Consider the following 25,103-nt stretch of genomic DNA (forward strand, 5'->3'; position numbering starts at 1 on the left):
TATATATATTCTCTTATTATATAGTTATAATACAAAAATATTTTTAGTACAACTGAAAAAATAAATAAAAAAAAAGAGGAGTACAAAATAAAATGATCTATAAAAGAAAAAATATATATATGTAATTATATATATATTTATATATTATCATTATTTTATATAACATAATAAATACATATAAAGAAAAAATAAAATATAATAATTTTATTAAAATAATCAACCTTTAATAAAAAGGTGTTCTTACTATAATAGGTTAAAAAATATGATATTTAAAAAAAGGAAATAAAAAAAAAAAAATAAAAAAGTATTAAATTAATAATAATAATAAATAAATTAAAAAAAAATATAAAATAAAACATAAGGATCATAGTGTATTATATATATATATATATATATATATATATCATTCTGTATATATGTGAAGATATTTTAAAGATAATATACTTAATTTACATTTTTTAACATAAAATGTCTTTGAGTATACATACAAATTATGGAGATATAAAAATAGAATTATTCTGTTATGAGGTTCCAAAAACGTGTAAGGTATAATATATAAATATATATATATGTATTTAATTTTTGTTTGTGTTGAAAATATATATATCATATGATTCATATTTTATATTATACTTATTCTTAATTTGTAGAACTTCTTAGCTTTATGTGCCTCCGGATATTATGATAATACTAAATTCCACAAGTACGAAAAATATATATGACTGGAATTGTTTGTATAAATATATATATATATATATATATATATATATATTTTTATCATTTTATTGATATAGAAACATAAAAGGATTTGCCATACAAGGTGGGGACCCAACCAATACAGGAAAAGGAGGAGAAAGTATTTACGGAAAATACTTCGAGGATGAATTCGATTCAACATTAAAGGTTTGATATTCATAAAAAAAAATAAAATAAATATCAATACAAATAATTACATATATATATAATTATTTACACATTAAATTCCTTATAGTAGTAGATTTTAATAACGTTGTTATATGCTCCATATTTTATAATATATTTAATTTTCATCATTTTATTTATATAGCATGATAAAAGAGGTATTGTATCAATGGCAAATAAAGGTAAACCAAATACAAACGGTTCTCAATTTTTTATAACATATTCTAGACAACCACACCTTAATGGTATTTATCCTGTCTTTGGAAAGTAATAAACCAAAAAAAAAAAAAAAAAAAAAAAAAATAGAAACTTAATAATACAATATAATATAATTAAAAAAAATAATAATAAATAAGTAAATATTAGATAATATGAAATACAATAAAAAATTAAAACATAAACATAAATGGAGTTAATAAATTTATATAATATAAATTAAAATTATATAAAACAAATTATATGAAAAATATATATATATATATATATATATATATAAGCCAAATGTTTTAATAATATATTTTTTAATTTTATTATAGGGTGATTGACGGCATGGATGTTTTATCTGTTCTTGAGAATGGTACATTTTGAAAAAAAATATATATATATTATGAATATATAAAATATATTTATTATAATGTTTCAATATTTTAAAATCCTCCTTTTTATCCCACTTTTATCTTCATTTTATATCATTTTATTTTATTTTTTTTCTCTTCCCTTTTAGAACCGGTGGGCGAAAAAAACAGGCCAATTAAGGATATTATAATTGAGACAATAACAATTCATGCTAATCCTATAGCCGAGGAGGAATCATTGGACAATTAATACAAGCATATGCATATATGTATGCATACATACATAAATACATACATACATACATATATATATATATATATATATATATACATTTTTTAAATTTCTTATTCGTCCCAGATATATGTTTATATAAATTTTTCAATTTTTATAATTCATCCATGTCCATGACAACTTTTTTTTTCTTTGGATCTACGTTATAATTTCTTTTTTTTTTTGTCATATTAGTGTATGGTTTATTTTGAAATAATGAGGATATGCGCAGATCATATCCTACATTAAATGAATCTAATAAAATAATTGATATAAAAAATAATAATAAGAAATATATTATGAATCTTCCAAATTTTCTTAAATATCTAAACATAAAAGAATTAATATGTAAAGAACTAATTGTATAATCTGCTCCAGCTGATAAAAGATAATTATCATTTTTAATAAAACACATAGCTGTGATGGGTAATTCATGTTTCTTATAATGAGCTAAAAGATAATATTTCGAATTATATATTTTTAAAGCTCCTGTACTAAATCCTAAAGCTATAAATTTTTGATTCATACTAACAGCAATATTACAACATGGTCTATCATTAATCCATATAAATTTATCTTTTGTAAAAGTAAACTTTTCTTTTTTATCATTATAATATACTTTCCATATTATTAAATAACTAGATCCTCTAGGTGTATATGCAGTTGTTAATAAGGTATATGTAAAATCTTTAAAACTATTAGAATGGTTCAAAAATTTACAACATCGGAAATTTAATTTATCATTTTTATTTTGAGGACTTTTCATTTGTTCTGTATGTAAATTTACAAAACTATTTGTATCCCATATTTTTAAAGAATGATCAGATGAACAAGTACATATAATTTTTTCATCAAAAGATATATCACAATCTTTTATACTATCATCATGACCTATGAAATCACCTAAATGTTCCACAGATTTATTCTTATCAAGATATAAATTATTATTAACTGCAATATAATTATCATCATGTGTTTTGTTATCACTATCTTGTTTGTTATCACTATCTTTTTTGTTTTTACTATCTTTTTTGTTTTTACTATCTTTTTTGTTTTTACTATCTTTTTTGTTATCATCATCTTTTTTGTTATCTTCATCTTTTTTGTTATCTTCATCTTTTTTGTTATCATCATCTTTTTTGTTATCACCTTTCATGTCACCTTTATTTTCATTCTCCCTTTTTACAAAATTTAATTTCCACAACCTTAATGTCTTATCTTCCCCTCCTGTTAATATTAAATCATCTTTGCTAGAAAATTTTACAACAACCTGTCTTGCATTTTTTTCATTAAAGTCAGTAACAAATGTTAATAAAATATTAGGACCTGTTTCTTCATTTATTTCAAATAAAATACATTCATTTTTTACAGAACCTAACCATATATTATATTTTTCTACATAAATTATAGAATCAACAACACCTCTTTGTTCAGTTGTGGACCATACTACTTCTAACTTTTTTTCTTTCTCATTAAATATATTAATATCTAACATATCTTCAATGCCATAATTCTTCCCACCTCCACCACCAGATGTTACTACATAATCTTTATTTGATCCTATACCGTAGATAGGATAATTTAAATATGAAACTTTCATTTCATTCATTTTGCTCTTTATATAAATAACAAAAAAAAAAAAAAAAAAAAAAAAAAAAAAAAAAAATATTATATTGTAATTTTTTGCATTCTTCTTCACAGATTAGAAATATATAGATACATATAAGTATACAACGTGAACACAATAATATATACTTATACTTCTAATTAACAATAATATCTATATTTTTTGTTCCACAATATGATATATATATATATTTTTTTTTTTATAAGAAATATTTACAACATATAAACTTTATATCAATATTGCCTCATTTATAAATTCATAATTTTTTATGCATTGCCAAATACGACAATTTTTTTTTTTTTTTTTTATCAATTTTGTTTAATTTGTTTTAAATATTTATTATATAATATATATATATATATATATATTTATTTATTTTTATAAATGCAATGCCATAAATTTATTAACAATGAAGTTATTCCTACAGAATATAATATAATATAATAAAAAAAATAAAAAATAAAAGAACAAATAACAAAAAGAAAAATCAAGAAGAATAATGGAACTTCCTGAAATTATAATTTTGTATAGGAACACATAAATATAAAAAATAAATAAATTATACAATATATATATATTATATATATATAATATATATATATATATAAGAAAAAAAAAAAAAAAAAAAAAAAAAACATATATATAATATATATATATTTTTGAATACGTTTCACTATTTAATAATTATTTGAATTTTATGTAAAATAAATATATATATATTAAACAATTATATATTATATTATATCATAAAATAAGATAAAGAAGAAAGAAGAATATTTCTTCTATTTTTTTAATTTTTTATGCATATTGTGTAATATAAATTTGGTATATATTTATTTTTATTTTTTTCATGTTCATTCATTCATTTTATATATATTTTGTTTTTATGAAGAAATAATGTAATATGCATACTTAAATTTTATATAATATTATATATATAATAATATATATATATATATATATATAATATATTATAATATACATTTTATTATATACTCATATATATATATTATATTATACCATTCAATATATAATATATTATAAAAATATATACATATATATAATTTATTGTAAAAAGGTGTATTTGATAAATAAAAATATATTTATAGCATTTCCAAAAAAAAAAAAAAAAAAAAAGAAAAAAAGAAAAGCGAGAAATTTAAAATAACACATATAATATATATATGTATATATATATTTATTTATTTATTTATTATTTAATATCCAATTATACATTTTAGATGTATATATTTTAAATTTAATATATTTACAAAATGGCAACTTTTTATTAGGGCATGATTAAAAATAGAATAAAATTATTTATACAAAAAAATATATAATTGTTTAATATTATGTAATAATATATTTAATAATAATATAACAATATTTATGTTATATATGATTATTTATTCCACCAAATGTACATACATATTTATATATATATAAATAAAGAATGATTTTTCATGCATATTTTATAATTTATTTAAATTAAATATATACATATTATATATATATATATATATATATATATATATATATTATATGTACCACAAACATGGCTTATGTTTCTCATGTTCCTTCCTATTTTTAACTGTATATTTTTTTAACCATCAATAATAATATATATATATATATTTTTATGTATTCATAATCAACAATTGTTTAATTTATTAAAAAAAAAAAAAATCACAATAAAAAGTTGTCATTTTTTTTATAATATATTCTATATATATTATATTATATATATATATATGTATATATATATGTATAATTTTTTTTTTTTTTTTTTGGAACTATTGTAAACAACTGAAAAAACAACATAAAAATGTATATTTCTATATATCTTATGTATAAACATTTTTATTTCATTTTGTGATCTTTCAAAGTTTTGTCTTATTGTTTATTTTGTTCATATATTTATTTGTTTTTTTTTTTTTTTTTTTTTTTTTTTGTGTGTGAACAAATATATATATATATATATATATATATATATATATTTATATATTTATATTTATATATTTATATATTTAAATTACTTTTTATTCTTCTAACGAAGATAAATTAAAAACTAAGAAATATATACCCTTGGCAAGATAAACAAGAATTTATATATATATATATATATATATATATATGTAAATTAATTTATATGTATGACGATACAATAAAAGTAAAAACATATACATACAAATATTTATTCCTTTATGTCACTTTAATAACGTTTCGGTTTTTGAGAATATTAGAAGGTATATCTGAAGAGAGCAAAATTATATATAATGATAAATGTTTTTAAAAACAATTTATAAAAATAAATTAAAAGACATAATAATAATATATATGTATATATTTAAATGCATAATATGTTTATGATTTATATATTTTTTATATTTTTGTAGCATTGTTGTGTATATATAACCCTTTTATGGGCATACTAATAAATAAATAAATATATATATATATATGTACGTATATATATTAATATATTAATATATTAATACAAATTATTATTTACCTGTAATAAATAATTGGGTAGCTTTTCATTTAAAATTATTTTGTTTATATGTACTTGTAAGAAGTGCATAAATTTTAAAAAAAGAAATTAATTTAAAATAATGATAGAAAAATCGAATAATCCATTTTTAAGTATTGACCCTATTGTAGAAAGAACAAAATCTAATGGAGAAGGTTTACCTTTATTGAACTCTAAAACAAAAAAACGTTTTGATTTTACTCAGATTGTTGTATATTTAGTAGGTTTATCAGATGGATTAACACATTTAGCATCATTAGCTATATATTATTTATTTAAAGATTATTTTAGATTAACTCCATATCAAGTGTCTTTAATATTAATGTATCCATATATACCATTTATATTAAAACCTGTAATAGCCTTAATAACAGATTCTTTTTCAATATTTGGTATGAGAAGAAAACCATATTTATTTTTATTTAGTTTATTTCAATCATTAAATTTCTTAGCATTAGCACTTGTAAATTTAACAGTTATACAAGCAAGTTTAATTTTATTTTTTATATCTTTATGTGCATCATTTTGCACAACAGTAGCAGAAGCATTAGTAGTTGAAAGTTCTATGGGTAAAACCTATTCACAAGGAACAAATAAGGTTACAGAATTTATAGCATCTAAAGCAATAGGTAGTTTATCAGTTGCATATTTTTCTGGATATTTTTTAGAAAAGATGCCAAGAGAATATATTTTTATAGCTACATCAATATTTCCTTTAATAATATCTATATCATGTTTATTTTTAAAAGAAAAAGAATATTCAACAAACAGAAATATATTTAACCAGTTAACAGATTTAATCAAATTTATAAATACACCAATATTTTTAGGACCATTCTTATATATATTTGTATATATGTCAGGTCCAGATTATGATGATGCATTTTTTTTCTTCTGCACAAATAAATTAGGTTTTAGACCATCTTTTATGGGTACTTTAAGATTAACATATGGTATAGCTTCTTTAATAGGAATAATAATTTATCGTGTATTTTTAAAAAATTGCAGCTTAAGAAAAACATTAATTATAACAACATTAGTATCTTTTCCTATATATATATCTCCTATTATATTAACAGAACATATAAATAAATTCTTAGGAATATCAAATGAATTGTTTGTATTAAGTGGAGGCTTTTTAATTGAAGCTATAACAGAAATACAGTTATTGCCATTATTTATCTTAACAGCAAATATATGTCAACCAGGTTTAGAAGCTAGTGTTTTTGCTACCATTTTAAGTGTTAAAAATTTAGGTTCACTTACAAAAAAAGGTACATCATCATTTATTACATATTTAATGAAAATAGATAGTTATAATTTTGATAATTTAAGTTTATATATTTTGACTTGTGGATTTTTCCTCTTATTGTCCTTAACCTTGGTTCCCCTATTACCAAACGAGGAGCACATCGAAAAGTTAAAAAATAAAGAAACATCCAAGAGATAAATAATGTTATAAAAAAAAATATACGGCCACAAAAAAAAATATATATATATGTATATATTATATATATTTATTTAATATGATGTGTATATAATTTATATTTATTATTTTTATTTATTATATTTTTTTTTTATTTTATTATCACATTTGTCAAAAAAAAAAAAAAAAAGGGGCTTCACTAAAAAAAAAAATTTTGTTTTGTTATTTTAAAATATATGAAAGAAAGAATTACTCTGACTTTCACTTTGAATTTTTTTTTTTTTATTATTTTTAATTTTTAAGTCACAAAAAAAAAAAAAAAAAAAAAAAAAAAAAAACATATACATATATATATTATATATACATGTTTTATTTTATGTGCATTCAATGCAACAATGTTTGTTGTTTTATTCTCTATATTTTTTTATATTTTTAAAAAGAATTATTTTGTTTTCTTTTTCTTTCTTTTTTTTTTTTTATTAGTATCCAAATTTTAAATTAATTTTAATAATATTCTTTTTTTTTTTCTTTTTTTTTTTTCTCTTTTTTTTTTTTTCATCTTGTAATAAATTCATTTGTATTTATGAATTTAAGTTTTATAATAAATATTAAATTAATTTATGTTTTATTTTTGTTCTTTTGTCAAATTTTTAAATATTTCCACAAGAATTAAATGATATAAAAAATGTATGATAAATGTATTTATATTTTTGTCTAGATAAAAGATAATATAATATAAAATAATACTTTAACAAATATACATACATACATATATATTTATATATATATAATATTAATAGATATCTTTAATTTTGTATAGACGAAATCCCCAGACATCAGATGTAAATACTTCTTCAAAATAAAATAAATTTTTAATTTCAGGTACTGGTATTTTTCTAATATAATCATAACCTTTGATATTATTATTAGTTAAATTATAATATGACAATTTATAGAGTACACTGTTTGTCATAAAAGTTGTAGCATTTTTTCCTAATGGATGATATTTATCATGATAATAATATAATAATGGATTAATAAATTTATATTTTTTATTTGTTATTTTTAAAATCCATAAGAATTTATTTAAATCATCTGATGAGTTTTTAGAATACCCACCATATGAAACTAATATATAATCACAATCTAACATTTTTAAATATTCATATGCTTCTTTTTCATTTGTACTTAATATTAAACCAATAGTAGCTATATGTTCAGGATTCCATGTATTATTATCAACATATGTTATTCTATTACTCATAACACTTAATTGATAACCATAATCCCACCATGCTACAATCTTAGAATCTATCTCAGTATTTTCATTTATCCATTTATACATTTGTCTTATATCATCATTTATATATCTATCTCCATCTTTATTTCTACTATAAAATGTTATATTTGATTCTGAATATGCTATAGATGAACACCATGTTGAATGAAGAATAATTAATATGACATAATATATTAACATTACAAGTATACATATACTGGTTAAAATAGATATATTATTTCTTCTTTCTAATTTATTAAAATTTAATTTTTTTACATATATTATATTTGTATTATTATAGCAATTACTTTCTTTCTCACTTTTATCATCACTTTTATCATCACTTTTATCATCATTTTTATCATCATTTTTATCATCACGTTTATCATCATTTTTGGGTCTATTCAATTCTTTCCAAATATTCTCATGTCTTATCATCAAATTTAAAGAAGACATATTTGCATTCTTATCTAATACATTACCATTAGATGGTATATCATTGCAATTCAAACCATCGTTGTTATTATTTTTTTCCTCTTTTTGTTTCACATCATCAAATAAAATAATAGATGATAAGTACGTGTGAGGGGGAATTCTTATTATGGGTATGAAACGACTTATTAATGAGGATAAACCAATGGAACTTAATATACATGCAAAAGGAGAAAAAATCAAAAGAAGCCTTACCATCAAAGATGAAAAATATAAACATAAAACTGTAAAGATTCCTAAAAAAAATGATTCTATTGATCCGTTTTTTTTAAAACATTGATATAATCCAAGGGGTAAAAATAATAATACCAGATGTATATCAAAAAAATAAGAAGACCATGTTGTTGGTTGGTGTTCTGATATAGATGCAACAATTGGATTATGTTTAGATGCATATGTTGGATCTAGTAATGTTCTAGATCTATGATTCCATGACAATTTATCTGTAAATATTAAATATTTAAATATAAGAAGAAAAAAAATAAATGATAATTGTATAAATTTTTGTTTTATATATATTTCTTTAAGATGAAAATATTTTATTATAAAATGAAGAATAATCATAACAGTAGAAAGAATATAAATTGAATGTGTTGCTAAATGTTCAATACTAATAAAGACTGAACGATGAATACATGGAATATTAAGACATAATATAGTTGTCAAAATATAATATACATTATAAATAATACAATGTTTAATTGTATATTTCTTTAATATTATAATAATTAACATAAATAAACTAATTGAATTTGTTATAAATATATATGCACCCCAAGATAATGCCATATAATATGTTGAAAGAGAACACATTAATACAGATAAAAGGGTTCCTTTTTTTAAACATCTTATCCAATTATATATACATAATAATAATAAAAATATAGATATAGATTCATTGTCATATGATCCAGCTACTGTTCTTGAAATATGAGAAGGTGAAATAGATACAAATAATGCTGATAATAAAGCTGCACCACTAAAATTATAAATTTCTTTTGTTAAGAAATAAGATATTATACAAGTAAAAAAACTAAATATAGGACCAATATATATACATATATTTCTCATACTCACTAATATACCAAAAAAATGACATATCTTATAAAATATAAAACTAGTAATCATTAATCCTGGAAATAATGTTTGTCCAGTTGTTCTACCTAATGGATACCATGACTTATCATCAAAGTAATTCCAAAATTTATAAAAATCTTCTTCATTTAAAATATTTGTTAATTTATAATTAAAATAAGGATCATATTCATGTATTATCGCCTCATTACGTATTACTGAAAATAATCTAGTAATAAAACTTAACACACCTATTAAAAGTAAAATAAACACTTCCATTTTGTATCTCACCAATTTGCTTCTTATCATTACCTTGGTTCAAAAATAAAAATATATATATATATATATATATATATATCATTACTATAAATATTATTGACATAAAAAAAAAAAAAAAAAAAAAAAAAAAAAAAACCAAACTATACATTTTAACATAAATATATATATATATATATATATATATATATATATATTTTTATATATCTCCTTTTGTTTTTATATCCTACCTTCCTTAAATAATGACTACAAAATACCTTCTCAAAAAGGCGATTCACAAAAAAATGAGCTCTTAAATTATCAATCTCGTCTTCCAAGTCATCTCCGATTTTCTCATCCTTCACCATTTTAAAAAATAATAATGTAAAATAAAAAAAAAAAAAAAAAAATTATTTACTTATATATGTGTTCCATTTTAAGGACAAATATTTTAAGGGCATAAATTTTTAACCCATCCCTTTTGTTAAATGTTACTACATCAATGAAAATATAAAAAAAAATATATATATATATATATATATAATATTTTTATGTGTATATATTTTTTTTTATCGTTATTATTTTAAAAGCATTAATTCATATAACTATGCGTCATTCAATACATTTGACGTAATCGGAACGGCTAATATATATATATATATATATAAAATACTAAAAAATCACAAAATAAATATATTACAATATTACAATAAGTTAAAATAAAATACAAAAATTTTCCTTTTTAATATTTCTGTGCAAGGAATTTATATTTTTTTTCATTTCAATTAAAACGTATTTTACAAAAAAAAAAAAAAATAAATGCTCATTATATATATATAATATTTTTTTTTTTTTTTTTTTTTTTTTTTTTCCCATGTTAACAATATAGATACCATGAATTATTTATCTAAACAATATTTTATTGATTCATAAAAATGTGCTTTATTATAAAATAATAATACAATATAAATAATACATTTCTTTTCTTTCTTTTTTTATATACTGTTCTATATCTTATAATTATATATACCCTTACATGTTATTATTATATATATGTATTTAATTAGGTTCTTATTAGAGCACTGTATTATGGCAGTACCCTTTTTTTCATTTACAAGTTTGTATTTAATATACATAAATATAAAGGGAAAAAAAAAAAAATTAAAAAGAAAAAAAAAAAAAAAAAAACACAAAATTTTAATTTTAAAAAAAAGAAAAATTGATAAATTGACATATTGAAAAATTGAAAAATTGAAAAATGGAAAAATCAAAAAATCTTAATTAGAAAAAAAAAATATATATATATAATATATATATATATTAATTAAAAGAAAAATACTAATTATATTTAAAAAAAATAATAAATAAATAATATTAATAATTAAATGAATAAAATATATCATATTAAAAATATAGATATATTTATATATAAATATCCTTATTTTTCCAAACGGCAAAATAAATAAAATATACAAGAATACATATATATAAGATATGTAGTTCTTTATTTCCAGGCTGTTTTTTTTTTTTTTTTTTTTTTTTTTTTTGTTTTTTTTTTTATATATATATTAAAAACATATAAATAATTTAGTTTCCTAATTCCTTTTGCATTTTTTCTAAAAGTATTTTACCAGCACCTCTTGTAAAATCTGGTTCAATAAATAAACTTTGACTTTCAATACCACTGAAATTTTGTCCTCTTAAGATTTTAAAGTATCCATCTTTACCCCAACCATTTCCCCAACTATTTCTTCCTATCCAATATTTGTATGTTTTTCCATCAATTACATCTTCTCCCCATCCTAACAAAACAATGGCATGGTTAACTCGATCCCAACCTGTGATATTATAGACACCATCATTTTTAGGTTCGATTGTACATCTACGTGCATGTGGGAAATCTTCAACAAAGTATACACCATCAGCATAGTCATAGAAATCTGGAGAAGCTTCAAATGAAGAAACGATAGGACCATTTCTATAAATTTCATTCATCATAATTTTCTCACCATTACATTGATTACAACCATAACAACCACCTACATAATTAAAGTCTTTAGCATACCATCTGTTTGCTTCAGAAATAGCAGGTTCTTGTGAAGATGTATTTGAGTATACAACACCTAATTGATGGTTATTATTATTATTATTATTATAATTATTGATGTTGTTGTATGTACTCATATTATTGTTACTGTTAAATATAGCATTGATTTCTCTTAATTTACCAGATCCATTTATATCATTTGGATGTTTACTTATATTATATGGACATGTCTCTTCAGTTGCACTATATGGGAAATATACATTTAATGGGATACCCTGTAACTTAGCTAATTTAGATACTAAATATGGGAAACCACCATTACATCCTTGGTCATAGAAAGAACATGATAAAACAGTTTGTATTGATAATTGATCATCAAAATTGTTCAAATATTTTCTATCCAATTTTTTAGTTAGTGCTACTTCTATTCTTCTTTTAAATGCATATAATTGTGAAGCTATATAACATGAACCACATAATAATTGATTAGTAACTTCATATTCTCTAGTATTATTATTCCATGGATCACCCCAAGTAAAATTTTTTGGTAATTCATTCATTTCTAATTCTCTCTTAGGTGAATTTAATGTATCCTCATAATTTTCTAAATCCATTTCATTTGTATCCTTATTACCTGTTGCAGTTGTATTTTTCAAATTATTGTTTAATTGTATTAAAGTTGGTGATACTGGATTATCTGAATCTCCTTTATTTGTTATATTGTCAACAACTTCATTAGCGTTACATGGACATGCATATGTTTGTCTTGATGCAGCCAACATAGATTTCTTCAAGGGTTTTTTCTTTCCATGGTGTTTCATTCTGTGCCAGTTTAATTCAGAATTAAATTGAACATTCATATTGTTTCTTTTTGTAAATGTGGGTTTTTGTAAATTACCAAATTTATATAACATATTATTATTAGAATTTAAAATATTATTTAATTTGTTATCATAACTAAATGTTTGAACATTTGAGGAATCATTATTATCTAAGGAGGAAGAATCCAAATGTTTTATTTCATTTACACTATCAAAAACTCTTTCAGCATAAAAACAACCATGTAAATGTTCATTCTGCTCATTCTCAACATCTAACCATCCATATCTTATCTTACTAAAACTTGTAGTATAACAATCAGTATCTCCATTGGAATCTAAAGCATCTTCATCAGATACTGGACCACATTTTCCATTAGGTTCATAATGCATTAAAGCTGCATAGGTTTCATTACCAATCTTTACTTCAAAACCTTCATCACATATAGTAGTCCAAGTACCAATCACTCTTTTATTCTCATCATATACAGCTAACACTTTCCATTTACTTCTGTGCTCATTATCTTTAGTATTATATATATCACCATAAAATACATAATCATCAGATAATACAACAGTCAATTCTGATACAAATTCATAATTGTTCTCAAGCAAATATTTCTTATAATCTGTTATACCTACATTATATGTATTCTTATTAGGTTGACTAGAACCACAAGTAGTCAAATTGGGGGACGTTTTAGTCCTTAAAATTTTCCATTTTCCTAATAAATTCTTTGTTTCTACATGTGTTGGTAAATCAGCAACACTAAACTTAATGCACAAATGCAAAACGTTTAACAATACAAGTAAAAAACTTACACTACAAATTTTCTTTGCCATTTTTTTTTTTTATTATATATAAAGGTAAATAAATTTAATTCTATATAACATATATAAATAAATATATATAAATATATATATATATATAAATGATTAAATTTTACTAAAACTATATATTTGTCAATATATATGTTATATATTAAAAAATAAACAAAAAAAAAAAAAAAAAAAAAAAAAAATTTTAACTATATTAATATTAATACTAATAGGTATATATTAATATATATATATATATATATATATATATATATATAATATTATTTTATATAATATCTTTTCTTTTCTTTTCTTTTTCTTTTTCTTTACTTTTTATTCCTTTACCTTCTTTTATTATATTTTATTATTATAAAAAATATAGTAATGTTAACTATTATATATTGGTATCTTATTTTTTTCTCCTTCTACTTCTTGCTATTTTTCTTATATTTTTTTTTTTTTTTTTTTATTTACATATAAATTGTAATAATTTATAAAGGTATTTAAAAAAATATATATATAATCATTTTATAAGGATAATAATATTATTATATTATTATATATAATATATTCTATATATATATATTATATATATATATAGAATATATAGTTCTATATTATTTTATTCAACATAAAACTAACCCAAAAAAGAAGAAAAAAACAAAAAAAAACTATAACAACAGACTTAATATATATACATAATATATAATTCAAATGTTAGAAGTATAATATATTAATAGTAGTATGGATTAATATATATTACATATATATATATATATTTTTATGCATGTAATAAAACAAATAATAAATAATCTAGGACTTTTTCTAATAACCATATATTAAAATATGTAACATTACGGGGGAAAATATACCCTTCATTTATATATATATATATATGAATGAATAAAAAAAATAATGAATAGAATAAAATAAAATTTTATAAATATTAATATTTATATATACATATATATATATATATATATATATTTTACAAATATTAAATTAATGTAATCATAAAATATATATTATATTAAAATTTTTATAATATATGTAAAACTAAAAAAAAAAAAAAAAAAAAGGGAAAATGAAAATGAAAAACCTATAACAACAAAAGAATAAATTTTTTTTTTTTTTTGCTCCTTTTTACCCTTACATTAATATAATTACAATATTTCAATTTTATACTTTTGAGCTAAAAAGCAGGAAAAAAATGTATAATATATATATATACATTATTTATAACATCATTTTATTTATAATAAAAAAACAACATAAAATATATTAAAATATATATTTTGGCTTATAAATGAAAAATTAAAAATATATTATATATATATATATATATAATATATATATATGTAAATATATGTAAATATTCAAGTCATCATTTTTTTCCATACATTTTTTTTTTTTATTTATTTATTTTAAAATGGAAAAGTTTTTAAAAAATGGAAATACATAAAATAATTAGACCTTACGTAAATTAATGAAATAAAATAAAATAAAAAAAAAAAAAAAAAAAAAAAAAAGTAAAATGAAACATTCAATATATTATACAACCTCTATATTTATAAGAATGAAATATATAAATGTGCAATTAAAAAGTAAAACATGTAAATTATACATATATGTAAATATATATATAATATGTTTTTAAAAACATTAAAAAAAGAAAAAAAAAAATTAAATGTAAAATAATTATAAAAAAAAAAAAAAAAAAAAAAAAAAAAAAAATTGGGGAATAGCATTTGCAGCTAGCTAAAAAAAAACATATAATAAAAAAATAAAATAAAACACTATTATTCTCATATCTTTTTTTGTTTCTTCTTTGAATTTCATAATATATAATAAATTTTAAGAGAAAAAAATTATTCTATATAAATTATATATATGTATATATTTTTTTTTCTTTTAATAAAAAACTTACATCTTAAGAAAAAAAAGAAATAAATAAAATAAAGATCCCATATATAATATTACGAAAATTTTAATTTTTCTATAAAAATGTGTATGAGCCTATTATGTATTATAACGTAAACATATTGTTTATTTTAATGTAATAAAAAAGAGCCACATGCATTTATAAATATATATATATATATATATTTATTTATATTTATATTTATTTATTTTTTTATTATTATTAAAAAAAAGAAAAACAAAAGATGCATGCTAATTTTCATCGCGTCATTATATATAATGAACTAAATTCATTTCCTCTGTAAATGGCACTTAATATAAATGAAAAAATGCAAAATTAGTTTATATATTGTTATTAAAAGAATCCAATAAATTATAAATCGCGTCTTTATTTATATTAAATTGTGGAGAGTACTTATATTATATATATATATATATATAATATTTCAATCCATCAAGACAGAAATATATATGCTTAATGATCCTTTTATAAACCTTATTACATTCATCGTCTTTTAATATTTATTCTCAATAAATTTTATTATAAAGATAAAATATATATAATAAATATATATTATAGTAACAGTATTATTTAAAAAAAAATATATAATTTCGTTAATTCTTAAAAAAAAAATTTAAAAAAATTAAAAATATAATAAAAATAAAAATGTACTTGTAAAAAAAGTTGGACAAAAATAAAATAATATAAAACAAAATTTCTTATATAAATAATAAATATATATATATATATATGTTAATATAAATAGTTATATAATATTAATTATAAAAAAAATTGTCTCATATACATATATTTAAAAAAAAAAAAAAAAAAAAAAAAAGGAAACATATAAGTAACAATAAATTTACAAATATGTGTTAAAGGAATGAATTAAATAAATAAATAAATATGTATATATATATATATATATATATATATATATACATACATAATATTCAGCAATTTTAATTAAAAACAATATTATTTTTTAATTTAATAATCATTAATCAAATAAAAATATATACATATATATTTATATATATATATATTTCCAAAATAAATTAGGATGAAAAAACAATTATAAAAAAAACTTTTCTTTTAAATTACACACATATTATATATATATATATATATATATATATATATATATATATTTATATTTATATATTTATATGTGGCCAATTTGTTTACGATTTTGATAAGTTTATAACCAAGTTTTTAGCTTTCGTATTATAATCAACAAATACATCCATATCATCTACTAATTCTTTCTTCAAATACATAATAGCAAATTTGGTCATAATAACACTTTCAATAAATATTAAAGTAGGTCTTGCTCCTAATTCTGGATCATATGATTGATCTATAATATAATCAATAGCCTTTTCAGAAACAGATACTTGTATATTTTTTTCTTCTAATCTCTTTTCTAATTTTTTAAATCTTAATGCAACTATTTTATGTAGGTTTTTTTTATTCAAAGGTTCAAATACACCAATTTTATCAATTCTGTTAACGAATTCTGGTTTGAATACTTTCTTACATTTTTTTATAAGAGATAATCTGACATCTTCCATAACTCTTTTGTATTCTGGCGTACCTGAATTGTCGGCATCAAAGAAAAGTTTCTTTTTAAATAATTCTGCTCCTAAGTTAGATGTCATAATAATAATGGTATTTGAAAAATCTATATTTCTTCTATGATTATCATTAATATAACCATCTCCTAATATTTGTAATAATACTTTAAAGACATCGGCATGAGCTTTTTCTAATTCATCAAAAAGTACAACGGAGTGAGGTTTTTCTCGGACTGCTTCAGTTAACTGACCAGAGTCACTGAAACCAACATAACCTGGTGGACTACCAGTAATTTTGGAAACTGAGTGAGCCTCTGTAAATTCTGACATGTTAACACGAATCAAGTTATCTTTTGAATTAAATAATTCAATAGCTAATGTTTTTGCTAACTCAGTTTTACCCACACCTGTAGGTCCTAAAAATAAAAAGGTTCCTATAGGTTTTTCTGGATCTTTCATACCAGTAGCTGCTTTCACAACAGCATCACTTAATGATTTTATAATATCTTCATTTCCAATAATTGATTTAGATAAACTATTATATAATCTTAATGCACCTTTGGATGATTCAAATGATAAAGAACCAAGTGGCATACCAGAATCTCTTAAATATATATAAGATACATGTTCTTGATAAACTGCATCAACATTCATTGCATTGTGTGTTTTTGCTTCAACATATGCTACTGTTTCTTTATATAATTCTAAATATTTTTGTTGAGCTTCTTTTAAACTATTTTGTAATTCTATAGGTGGCTCTTTATTTGAATATACATAATTTTGTGTTAATTCTTTAAGATCATTTAATTTCTTTTCAATTTCTTTCTTTCTCTTTAATCTCTCTCCTGTAATAACATATTCTTCATAATATTTCTTTAATTGTTCTTTTTTCTCCTCAAACTCTTTAATCAATTTATTATATTTCTTTTTGGATACTTTATCTACGTCCATTTCTAATGTACTTATTTCATATGACAATCTTTCTATATCTCTTTCTGTTACATCAATAATTCTTGGTTTTCCTGATAATTGTACTTGTAAAAAGGAGCAAGCTTTATTTAATAAATCAATAGCTTTATCTGGTAAAAATCTATCCTTTATAAATCTATCTGATATTTTTGCTGCTGCTACTAAGGCTTTATCTGTTATATTAATGCCATAAAAGTTTTCGTATTTACTTTTTAAAGATCTTAAAATCTTTACTGTCATATCAACTGAAGGAGGTTCTACAAGAATTTTTTCAAATCTTCTTTCGAACGCTGAACAACTTTCTATGAATTTTCTATATTCAGCAATAGTTGTTGCACCAATCAATTTTATTTCACCTTTAGATAAAACTGGTTTTAATAAATTAGCTGCATCTGTACCTCCTTCTGCTTTACCAGCTCCTAATAATAAGTGAATTTCGTCAACAAATAAGATAATTTTATTTTTCTTATTTTTTAATTCTTTAATTATATTTTTCATTCTTGTTTCAAATTCTCCTCTATATGATGTTCCTGAGGTAAATTTTCTAAAATTTAAACTAATAACAGTATATCCTTGTAATTCTTTTGGTACATCTCCTTTTTCAATTCTGTATACTAAACCTTCAACAATTGTTGTTTTACCAGTACCAGGATTACCAACTAAAACTGGACTGTTCTTATTATATCTTAACAAGGATTCAATAATAGCTCTAATTTCTTCATCTCTTCCATAAATACCTTGTAATTTTCCATTTCTTACTTTTTCATTCATATTGGAACCAAATTGTTCAATGTATAAAGTTCCTGTTTTCCCATCTTTATCCTTTTTCGTTTTTTCAAATTTGCTTTTTAATATTGCTTTAATGGCTTCATCCGTTAAATATACTTCATTAAAAATTTCATTTACTAATTCATCATTTGATAATCCACTTAACAAATGTTCAACATCCACTTTGGGACTTTTGTATTTGTTGGCAGCAGCTTCAGCTAAAGCTAATGTTTCCTTAACTTCTGCGGAGTTTACAATTTTGCTTTTATTATCCAATGGCTATTATAAAAAAAAAAAAAAAAAAAAAAAAAAAAAAATAAATAAATATTATTGTACAAATGAAAATGAGTATATAAAAAATTAAAAATATAAATAAATAAATATATATATATATATATATATATATATATATGATTTTATATATTATATAATTTTTTTCTTTCAAATAGCTATTTAAAAAAAAAAAATAAATAAATAATAAAATAAAGAAATAACATGACTTGTACAGGTTTTCTTTCTTTCTTTTAATTTTTTTTTTTTTTTTTTTTAAATAGCTATTTGAGAAACAGCCATATGGCTCATATTATATAATAAATGTTTTTATTTTTAAACATACCGCTCCCGCTCTTGTTTGTTCTAAGGCGATATCTATATATTCCTTCAAGTTCGAGGCATTAACATTATTTTCCTTAAATAGAGTTGAACCTATTAAAAAAGAAATAAGTTATAAAAAAAAATAATATAGAAATATAAATTTTATAGAAAAAAAAGACATATCTTAAATAATATATATATATAGGTATATCCTTATTTATTCAATTTGTCCCTCTATTATTACCATAATCACTCTTGGCTAGGGCACTTAAAATGTGTATAGGCTTTAATTTATTGTGACCATAACTTTTGGCTATATTTTTTCCCGCATTTAAAATGTTTATTGTTCTATTCAAATATTTTCCTTGCTACAAACAAAAAAAAAAAAATAAAATGAAAAAAAATAATATATATAAAATATAAATATATATATATCACAAAGTGATGTTAAAATTTCCATATGTGTGCACATATATATTATAATGAAAAATATATTTATATATAACATTAGAATCGTCTATTCAAAATTTTATATAAAACTGTTTTATTATATATATTCTCACCTCTTGCTTATTATCGGGAGCACACAATACATTATTAATAATTTGAACAAAAAACAATAAAGTAACAAAAATATAATACTTTAAATATCTTCTTGTCATTTTTTCATTAAATAAATATAATAATAAAAATTTGTATTATCAAAATTAAAATAACAGATTAACTAATGATGTCATATATACATATATATAAATAATATATATATATGTATACTTTAAAAAAAAAATTAAATAATAAAAAAATTATAAAACAGAATATTTTTTTTTAAAGACGTATCAAAAAAAAAAAAAAAAAAATTAAATATCAAAATAAAAATACAACGTAATGTATTAATATATATATATATATATATATATATATATATATTTCTAAATAAATCTTTATATATATTTTCTTATTCTTATCAATATACAAAAAAACCTAAATAAAAATAAAACAATAGGCACACCACAAAAAAAAAATAAAAATAAAAAAAATAATAATGAAAAAAAAAATTATAATTTAATTCATCTTTTTTTTTTTTCGTTTTTTTTTTTTTTTTATAATGTTCCGAATTATATACTAAAATCACAAACAAGGTTCAATATTTGAAAAGAATATGTAAACTTATATAAAATTTTTAAGATGTACAATTATAAAGAACACATTATTTAAATAAAATAATATATTCTTATTATATAACAAAATTTTATTTATATAAAAATGTATTCATATAACATAATAAAAATTTACAAATATTTTGGATAATAAAATATACGCATGGTTACATATATACATATATATATATATACATAATTGTAGAAAATAACATCAAAAAAAAGATATATATATTTATATATTTTTTTTCTCTTGTTCTTTTCTTCGTTTTAATTTAATATAAGGATTAAATTTTAAAAAAAATATACGTATTTTTTTTTTATAAATAATACAAAATTTTTAAAATAAAAAAACTTATATAAAATTAAATATCAAAAAAAATATATAATATATATATATATATTATACATGTATTCATTAATATATATCTGGAAAAAAAAAAAAAAAAAAAAAGTAAGTCTAAATATATTCATATATATAAAATATATATTATACTAAAAAAATGGATTATTTTAAAAATAATGTTTTATACTTATAAACAATATATACAAGTCTATAGATTTTTTCATAAATAAAAAATATACAAATTATAATTATATATATATATATGTGACTTATAAATATATATAATAATATATCATATAATAATTACTGAAAAAACCATTTTCCATTTATTTTAAAAAATATAAAATTCTATATATATAATAATATATATGTATATATTTATAAATTCTATTAATTTATTATTTATAGATTAAGAAAAAAATATATAAATAAAAAAAATAAATAAATTATATAAATTATACTCACATGAAAAATAAAAAAATATTAATATATTTAATTATTATTATTATATATATATATAATAATAAATAACATTAAAATAAAAATATGTAAATAATTCCATATTTCATATTTATTATATATATAAATAAAAAATATTATTTTTTTAGAAAAACAGATAAAAATATATAGAGAAAAAAAAAAAGAAAAAAAAACAATGTACTAATATATTTTATATGTACATTTTTTTTTATATAACGTTTATATAATATAATATTATATAACAACATATATATTATATAATAAATATATATATATAAATATATGTATAAATAATAATTTATTATACTACAAATATAAATAAAATATATTATTTATACAAATGTTCTAAGAAAAATAAAAAAATATATAATATAATATATAAATTTATTTTACGTATATATACAAAAAAAAAAAAAAAAAAAATAAAGCGAAAAGAAAAAAAATTATGAAAGGTTATATATATATATATAATATATATTTATAATTATATATTATATAATACAGAAATGTTGTTTTTATATTTTATATACATAAATATATAAAAATGTTATAAATATATATTACTACATATATATATTATATATACATACATATTTATTTATTATATATATTTTATATAGGGCTTAACTTTTCTTTTATTTTTTTATGCGTAAAAAGATAATGGATGATGGGCTTGTTTTTTTTTTTTTTCTTTTTTATACATATATATAATATATATATATTATATATAATAAACTTTTTTAGTTATAGAGTATTTTATTCTTATATATATAAAAAAAAAACAAACAAACAATATTATAATAAATATATATATATTATATATATATATATATACATATTTCAATGATAATAAAATGGAGGGTATTATAAAAAAATAAATTTTAGATGATGTTATAATTTGTTAAAAAACAACTTCAAAAAACAAATTTAGTATTTAGAATAATTTTTTTTTATTTATATAATAGCAGCATGCATGGTTTAAAATGGTATAAAATGTGGGAAGTCATGAAAAAAAAAAAAAAATTGCTAACAATTTTTTTTACATATTTATAGCCTATATATATATATATATATATAACGATAATATTTTATTTATGTAGAAGAATTTTTTTTTCTTGCTATTATATATATATATATATTATATATAATAATTTATTCGATATATATAAAATAATTACAATTTGTGGATTTATTATTTATTATATATAAATAATATATATTTTTTTTTTTTTTATAAAAACAGAACATAAAAAAAAAAAAAAAAAAAATAAGTGAACAAATTATTTCAGTTTATAAAAAATTGTAATATATATTTTTTTTTTATTATATAAAATAAATATATTTACATTTTTATTTATGTATTTACAAAAATATGTATTTATTTATATATTAATTAAAACTTCATATATAATGTTATCTTTTCTTTAAAAAAAAAAAAAGGAACATGTGTTGTTTTTCTTTCTTTTCATCATTAACAATTCAAAAATTAATCTTTTTTTTTCTTTTATTTTTTTTATGGCTATTTAATGTTTATAAAATTTGGTATTTTTATATATTTAATATATTATATTAAATATTAACTTTTTTTTATTGGTACATTTTTTTTTTTTTTTTTTTTTTTCTCTTAATAATAAATAAAATAGTAATTATTTTACTGATCCTCTTATATTTTTTAGATATGAAAATTAACTATTTAAAAAAAGAAAAGAAATAATTGTGAAATTCAATAGAAATTATTTTATCCTATAGAGAATTATTACAATAAAATATATATAATGATTATACAATTATTTTATTAAGGTTTTTATTTAATATATGTAAAGAGGTATATGTATGTATTTATATATAAATATATATTTTTATATGTACAATATATATATATTTTTATCCCTTCTTTTTCTTTTTCGTTTCGTTTTTTCTTATTTTGTGTTCCAATAAAGAATAAAAAAATTATAAAATAATAAAATTATAGAAGTTATTAAATATATAAACATTTATATTTAATCTATTATGTTGTTATCATAAAAATGTGGTTCTAAAATATATTCTTATGCAAAGTGTTTATATATATATATTTTTTTTTTTTTTTCTTATGTCCTTTGGGTTTATTAAAATGCAATAGAAAGATTGTGTTTCCTCCTTGGTCTTATCATTTCCATTTTATTTAGATCTTTAAAATTACACTTCTTTGTGTCCTCTTACATTATGAAGGTTTTACTTATTCTATTACATATATAAAATAAAAAAAATAAATAAATAAACTAAAAAAAAAAACAGCAAAAAGTATTCTTATACAACTAGCGGTATAATTATATATAATGTGTAACCATATATATTTTCTCTATTTAGTTAGTTTATTTATTAACATATAAATATAATATTATTACATAAAAAAAAATAATAATAATAATAAAAAAAGCATATACATTGATTTAGACTGCTTATATAATATATCTATGACCTTACAACATTCTGAATATATTTTAAACTATAATAATATTTTTGGTTTAAGAGAAATTTTTTAAAATTTATATTATCTTACGTTATTTCTTAAAAAAAATATTCTTCCTTAATATAAGAAAGTTAAAATGTATAATTGAAGAAAAAAATAAAATATGAAAGGATAAAAAAAAAAAAAAATAGAAAAAAATAAAAATAAATAGTTTTCATTCAAATCATAATTTTGTTTTTTAATTCTTCTATGGCATTGAATGGTGTTTCTTCCCTAACAACTGATGGATGTTTTTCATCGACACATTTTACAGACATTTTGAGACTCCCTATAAAATATATATATATATATATATCAATAAATATATTATTATTATTATTATTATTATTATTATTATTATTATATATATATAGATATATGCTTGTGTATAATTATTTTTCCTTTTTAATATTATTAATTTATATTAACCTTCTGTATCAGGTGCTCCTACTGCTTTAATTAGTTTACATGAGGAATATACATATACCTTAATATATAAAAAAAAAATTAAAAGTACATAAATATAAAAATATATATATATATATATTATATTTATGTTTATATAATGGATTATTTTTTAACTACCTTGCAATAATTTATAGCATATGCATCAGTATATCCTATTCCTTCAAGTTTCATGTTTCTAATACCATCAGATTCTGTCAC

At 18.4% G+C, this 25,103-nt stretch overlaps 7 protein-coding genes across 7 annotated transcripts in view; 2 read left to right on the top strand and 5 right to left on the bottom strand.

Annotated features, from left to right (window-relative positions):
- Positions 1-468: 468 nt before the first annotated feature.
- Positions 469-1,746, top strand: PADL01_1114400 (peptidyl-prolyl cis-trans isomerase; the record flags this gene model as incomplete). The annotated part of the gene is made up of 6 exons (XM_028682601.1): positions 469-546; positions 651-703; positions 795-903; positions 1,067-1,188; positions 1,458-1,498; positions 1,646-1,746. The coding sequence occupies 6 exons, from the start codon at positions 469-471 to the stop codon at positions 1,744-1,746; spliced, it is 504 nt and encodes a 167-aa protein (XP_028538863.1).
- A 136-nt stretch (positions 1,747-1,882) lies between these two features.
- Positions 1,883-3,376, bottom strand: PADL01_1114500 (guanine nucleotide-exchange factor SEC12; the record flags this gene model as incomplete). Its single annotated transcript, XM_028682602.1, has 1 exon — positions 1,883-3,376. One exon carries the CDS (start codon positions 3,374-3,376, stop codon positions 1,883-1,885), a length of 1,494 nt encoding a protein of 497 aa, XP_028538864.1.
- Positions 3,377-6,006: 2,630 nt separating this feature from the next.
- PADL01_1114600 (folate transporter 2) lies at positions 6,007-7,374 on the top strand (the record flags this gene model as incomplete). The annotated part of the gene is made up of 1 exon (XM_028682604.1): positions 6,007-7,374. The coding sequence occupies one exon, from the start codon at positions 6,007-6,009 to the stop codon at positions 7,372-7,374; it is 1,368 nt and encodes a 455-aa protein (XP_028538865.1).
- Positions 7,375-8,143: 769 nt separating this feature from the next.
- Positions 8,144-10,818, bottom strand: PADL01_1114700 (oligosaccharyl transferase STT3 subunit, putative; the record flags this gene model as incomplete). Its single annotated transcript, XM_028682605.1, has 2 exons — positions 8,144-10,507; positions 10,702-10,818. The coding sequence occupies 2 exons, from the start codon at positions 10,816-10,818 to the stop codon at positions 8,144-8,146; spliced, it is 2,481 nt and encodes an 826-aa protein (XP_028538866.1).
- Positions 10,819-12,037: 1,219 nt separating this feature from the next.
- Positions 12,038-14,158, bottom strand: PADL01_1114800 (cathepsin C, homolog; the record flags this gene model as incomplete). The annotated part of the gene is made up of 1 exon (XM_028682606.1): positions 12,038-14,158. One exon carries the CDS (start codon positions 14,156-14,158, stop codon positions 12,038-12,040), a length of 2,121 nt encoding a protein of 706 aa, XP_028538867.1.
- A 3,081-nt stretch (positions 14,159-17,239) lies between these two features.
- Positions 17,240-20,625, bottom strand: PADL01_1114900 (chaperone protein ClpB2; the record flags this gene model as incomplete). The annotated part of the gene is made up of 4 exons (XM_028682607.1): positions 17,240-19,648; positions 19,986-20,074; positions 20,208-20,331; positions 20,527-20,625. The coding sequence occupies 4 exons, from the start codon at positions 20,623-20,625 to the stop codon at positions 17,240-17,242; spliced, it is 2,721 nt and encodes a 906-aa protein (XP_028538868.1).
- Positions 20,626-24,616: 3,991 nt separating this feature from the next.
- PADL01_1115000 (conserved Plasmodium protein, unknown function) overlaps positions 24,617-25,103 on the bottom strand; it is a gene marked incomplete at both ends in the record, with an annotated part of 1,455 nt that continues 968 nt past the window's right edge. The window contains 3 exons of the mRNA XM_028682608.1: positions 24,617-24,726; positions 24,867-24,924; positions 25,023-25,103. The exon at positions 25,023-25,103 is cut by the window's right edge and continues 60 nt beyond it. Of these exons, the coding sequence (XP_028538869.1) occupies positions 24,617-24,726; positions 24,867-24,924; positions 25,023-25,103 (249 nt within the window). The remainder of the gene's footprint in view (positions 24,727-24,866; positions 24,925-25,022) is intronic.

Source organism: Plasmodium sp. gorilla clade G2, assembly GCF_900097015.1.
Source record: "Plasmodium sp. gorilla clade G2 genome assembly, chromosome: 11".
NCBI lineage: Eukaryota > Apicomplexa > Aconoidasida > Haemosporida > Plasmodiidae > Plasmodium > Plasmodium adleri (nom. inval.).